Here is a 5,043-nt window from a genome sequence, read left to right as displayed (position 1 = left end):
CGGTACCGGGTATGGTTCCTGTCTGGGGGTCCCTGGGGGTGTTTCTAGTCCTAGGGGGGGTCCCGGGCGACTCCCGAGGGTCGGGACCGGGGACGGTTCCTCTCGTGGAGTCTGAGGGTCCCTGGGGTGTTTCTGGTCCCAGTGGGGTTCCAGGGGTCGGTACCGGGCACTGTTCCCGTCTGGGGGTCCCTGGGGGTGTTTCTGGTCCCAGGGGGGTCCCGGGGGGTTCCCGGGGGTCGGTAGCCCTGTCGTGAGGTCTGGGGGTCCCTGGGGTGTTTCTCGGGGTGTCGGCAGGCCTGGTACCTCTTATTTTGTGTGTGTGTGTGTCTGAGAAGATGCTGCTGTCTGGGGAGGGGGGTTTTGCCTCTCCTTTGGGGAGAAATGTTAGAAACCTGGGGGCTGTAGGTGCGTCTGTGGAGCCCGTTGGGTTTTGGGGGGTGTCCCTGCATTGAGGGGCTGGGAATGAACCCCCTGGGTGGGATGTCCCGGGGTGGGGATTGTGGTTCAGGGTGTGCTTTCCTTGGCCACGAGCGGGTTAAAAACCCCTTTATTGACCCGAATCGCTCCTGCTGTCTCTGTGTCCAGGTGAAGGGACCCTCCCCCAGCAGCTGCCATGGGTTCTGTGCTTTCCCTCCCCGCCGGCGGCGCTGCCCCGAGGCAGAGGAAGGCAGCTGAGGAGGAGGATGACGATTTACTCGACAACCAGGACCGTGTGGAAGACATTGCCAAGTTCCCCTACGTGGAATTCACAGGCCAGGACAGCATCACCTGTCCCACTTGCCAAGGCACTGGCTGCATCCCCACAGGTGACTGCTCCTCTCTGGGCTTAAACACTCGTTTACTGAGTGCTTAAAATGATTTATTACATCGTTTTTATTCTAAATGATACATTTTTGTATACAATCGTTCATCACAATGTCATTTATTTGACCTGTGGGATGGGATAATGCTTCCCTTTGCTTCCCTTTTGCTTCCCAGAGCAGGTGAATGAGTTGGTGGCTCTGATCCCCTACAGCGACCAACGGCTTCGTCCCCAGAGAACGTGAGTTCACAGAGGGAGTGTTTACAAACAGGGCTCTTTTTATATCATTTACTGCTGCAGCTAAACCCTTCACCCCCATCTGCAGCTTCTTCACGCCACCAAACACGGTTTGAAGGTGTAACTTTGAATCCTTCCCGTGAAATCCCACTGTGGGGTGAGTGTGGGAACAACGATCCTACTCACTGAAGCTTCTTTAGAGCATCTGCAAAACCACCCAGCTGGGAAACAGGGGGGGCACAAACCGTGGTTACTCAGTGCCAGAAAATAAACTGCTTAAAAAGGGGGGGGAGGACGGGTTTTGGAGCAATTCAGATACCGAAAAATGTCAGAGCAGGAATTCTGTGTCTGTGCCGAGGGGGAACGAGCGGGTGGTGGGTGCTTGTGAGACCCAGAGTGTCACGGAAGGGCACGGCAGGTGAGCCCTTCCCTGCCTTTTCCCAGGAAGCTCTACGTCCTGCTCTCGGTGCTGCTCTGCCTCCTGGTCTCCGGGCTGGTGGTTTTCTTCCTCTTCCCACACTCGGTGCTGGTGGAGGATGATGGGATCAAGGTGGTCCGGGTGTGGTTTGACAGGAAGAACTCCGCTGTCCTTCTGGCCATCACGGTACAGTTTTCCACGGGTCTGTGTGTTCTGGGGGGGAGCAGACTTGGAGCTGAGCCACCAGGAAGGTCCCTGCTGTCCACATCTCCTCCTCCTCTCCCTTCAGGCCACCTTAAGGATCAGGAACTCCAACTTCTACTCGGTGGCAGTGGCCAGCCTGACCAGCCAGGTGCAGTACATGAACACGGTGGTGGGCACCCAGCAGGTCACCAACATCTCCAGCATCCCACCCCTGAGTGACAAACTGGTAATTCCTGTCCCCCAAGGTCAAGGGGGAAACCTGGGCCACCACCACGAGCGAGCACTGAGCTGCACCCCAGAGCTCTGCTCAGCCCAACATCTCATGGCCAGGGCGGCCCCAAAGGCATCAGCAAGTGGGAAATGCCCCCAAAAACCAGAGGGACTGAAGGAGTGCTCGAGCTGCACATAAATGATGTTTTATCTGTTACAGGTGAATTTTACTGTGAAGGCAGAGCTGGGTGGAGCCTTCTCCTACGTGTAGTAAGGATTTGCTACTCCTTGTATGGGGCTGGGGAAGAGAGCAGGGTTGAAGGTGCCTTTGTTACAGTTTGCAAAGTAACCTGGGGTTTGAAAAGGACCCAGTTTTTCTACTGACTTCCTGGAAAGCAGCTGTTTGCTAAAAAAAAAAATCACTTGAAGTGCCCTTTGTCAGAGTGTTGTGATGTGGTTTTGAGTTAACACCGATGGGAAATTATTGTAGTAATAATAGCTGTAAATATAATTATAAAAAATAGTTATAACTCATTATTGGCTGCTGAGAAACCCACTGCTGACCCACTTCTTTGGTGTCTTCCAGTTCCTTCTGCACATACCCCAAGGTGAAGGTCCATAACATCGTGGTCTTCATGAGGTAGGTGGTTCTCTGCTCTCCCCCTGCTTGGAGCTCTCTTCCCAACCTTCCTGGCTCCTGAACTCCAAAGGGAACTGCTGCCACAGCAGGTCTGGGGTGCAAAGAGAAAACCCTGCTTGGCAAACACCCCAGCCTTGCCTCAGTTAACCCAGGCCAGTTGACACAGTGGGTGAAATGTGGGACAGGGAGGACAATTCCCTCCGTGTGCCGAGCTCTCCTGCGCTCCAGAGGCTGCACTTCCACCCCTGCACATCCCTGCCCACCACGGCCAGGAAAACCTCGAGGGGTTCTGCAGGGTTTTTTAGGGGGAAGGGAGGGGAAAGAGGAGTTGTTGTGATGAGTTTCAACCTGCTCTGAACTGCTCTTGCCCCTGCCAGGAGCTCGGTGAAGTTCTCCTACGTGGGACACACGACCCAGAGCTCCGTGGAGCGGTACCGGTACGTGGACTGCAGCTCCAACTCCACGGACCCTCTGGCACCTGGGGCAGCCTGAAGGCACGGCTGGGACTTCTAGAAGGGCACAGACACCTTTAACTGGCAGCAGTGACCCTGGTGGGAGGCACTTGGAAGCTCTGGGTGCCTTTTGAGCCCTTCCACGTGCCCACGAAACCCTCCGTGTGCAGGACACGGGTCCCTCCACGAAGCCTTCCCTTTGCTTCTGGAGAAACAGCCTTTTTTTGGGTAGGGAAACTGGACTTCAGGGAAACTTCAGGCTCTGAAATCCCAAAGATTTCGAGTGTTTTGCACCTGTTTGGAAGCTTGGCACTGCTGGGTGTTCCAGGTTCTCTTGCAGTGGGTTTATTGCCTTCCTTGCTCAGTGGCAGCGTGTCACTGGGGTGTGTCGGAGCAGGCCTGGATCCCAAGGGACACTTCACACTTAGGGACGTGCAGGGAAAGCTTCTGCCTCTGCCACGGGCACTAAAAGGAGGCAAAAGAATCAAAACCTTTGGAACCACGGTGGTTTTGGTTTGCTGGCATCTGAGAAACCCCCCGAGCACCGCCTGCCTTTGTGAGGGTCTGTGATGGACTCGCCTCCTCCTCCTCCTCCTCCTCTGATCCTTCCTCCCCCCTCCCGCAGGGGTTTGAAACCAGGGCATGTGCAGCTCGGTGTGTTGCTTTGTACTTGTGCTCCACCGCAGGCAAACAGGGATTTAAACCGATTTTTGTGGGAGTCTGGACTTCCAAGGCTTCCCTGCCGGGAGCGGCGCATTCCTGACGGTCGCTATCAGCTGCCTCCCGAGAGCAAATCGATGTGGCAGCTCTGCCCCCGCAGCCCTGCTGGGGACTCGCAGCCCGGAGAGTTTCGTCCCTCGGGAGTTTTCGCTGGAATTCGATCGCCGGGAGCTGCCCCCGTTCGTGCCCTGCCCCTTTGTCTGCCCGCCCGGGGGGGTGTGGGAGCAGATCAGGCCCCTTTTCAGAGAGGGATGCTCGATTTTTGTGTGACTGGGACATGAAAACACACCTTGCTTTCTTCTTTAAGCAGTGAGATCTCTGCCTAGTGGAGCTGAGCTGTGCTGATTAAACCTGAGTTGGATGTTACCCTGTGCTGTCCTTTGTTTGAGGAGAAGGTCTGGCTTTGTCCCAGAGCTGTGACTGCTCTCTTGTTGTCTTTTTGCCCAGAAATACCTGTTCTTTCACTGTTTTTTGTTTTTTTTTTTTTTCCACAGAATCCCAGAATGGCCTGGGTTAGGAGAGAGCTTAAAGCTCATCTTGATTTCTACCCCCTGCCATGGACAGGGACACTTCCCACTATCCCAGGTGGCTCCAACCTGGCCTTGGACACTTCCAGGGATGGGGCACTCTCTGGGAAACCCATTCCAGGGCCACCCCACCCTCCCAGGGAGAAATTCCTTCTCAATATCCCACCTAAATCTCCCCTTTTCCAGTATGAAGCCGTTCCCTGTGTCCTGTCTCTCCATCCCTTGTCTCAAATCCCTCTCCAGCTCTCCTGAAGTCCCTTTAGGTTCTGGAAGGGGCTCCAAGGTCTCCCTGGAGCCTTTTCTTCTCCAGGCTGAACAATCCCAATTCTCCCAGCCTCTCCTCACACCAGAGCTGCTCCATCCCTCTGACCACCTTTGTGGACTCTCTGGGGATGAGCCCAAGGTTTTGGGGGGAATGAAGGTGAAGAAACTCAACCAGGGAGACACAAAGCCACCCACCCATTCCCAGCTGGAATTGTGACTCCACTCTCCCTCCCTGGTGACCTCACCCACGAGCTTTTCCCCCCCAAATTCTGGAAACCCTTCAATTTATGATGAGTTATTTTATTTTGTAAGGAAAATGAAGGAATCACAAGCTTTGCTTTTTATCCATCTCATTCCCCCCTGCTCCTGGAAGCCTGGCTGGGCTCAGTCCTGCCTTGCTCGGGGTCTCCTTGCTTTTCCCACCTTCCTCCCTCTTCAGCCACAGCCCAAACCCACCTTCTCCCTCTCCTCATGCCCACATCCTACAAGCAGCCTGGGTGATTTTGGGGCTGTCCCCCCCTCAGCAGGACCCCCAAACTTGCTGCTTGGCTGAGCAGGAGAAGGGTTTG

General features: G+C 55.1%; 1 protein-coding gene across 2 annotated transcripts; it reads left to right on the top strand.

Moving 5' to 3' along the window:
- The first annotated feature begins 333 nt into the window (after positions 1 to 333).
- TMEM106C (transmembrane protein 106C) lies at positions 334 to 4,031 on the top strand. 2 transcript variants are annotated; one of them, XM_029958621.1, is made up of 8 exons: positions 334 to 806; positions 979 to 1,042; positions 1,484 to 1,643; positions 1,747 to 1,887; positions 2,092 to 2,141; positions 2,458 to 2,511; positions 2,889 to 2,948; positions 3,392 to 4,031. In XM_029958621.1, the coding sequence occupies exons 1-8, from the start codon at positions 614 to 616 to the stop codon at positions 3,531 to 3,533; spliced, it is 864 nt and encodes a 287-aa protein (XP_029814481.1). In that variant the 5' UTR covers positions 334 to 613; the 3' UTR covers positions 3,534 to 4,031. The 2 variants fall into 2 exon arrangements, with proteins under 2 accessions (XP_029814481.1, XP_029814482.1); XM_029958622.1 differs by having other exon boundaries at positions 2,889 to 3,507.
- The last annotated feature ends 1,012 nt before the right edge of the window (positions 4,032 to 5,043 follow it).

Source organism: Manacus vitellinus, unplaced genomic scaffold (assembly GCF_001715985.3).
Source record: "Manacus vitellinus isolate BGI_N305 unplaced genomic scaffold, ASM171598v3 scaffold_160_pilon, whole genome shotgun sequence".
In the NCBI taxonomy this organism is placed as follows: domain Eukaryota; kingdom Metazoa; phylum Chordata; class Aves; order Passeriformes; family Pipridae; genus Manacus; species Manacus vitellinus.
The sequence above is the reverse complement of the archived record's forward strand: the minus strand, read 5'-3'. Positions and strand labels throughout refer to the sequence as shown.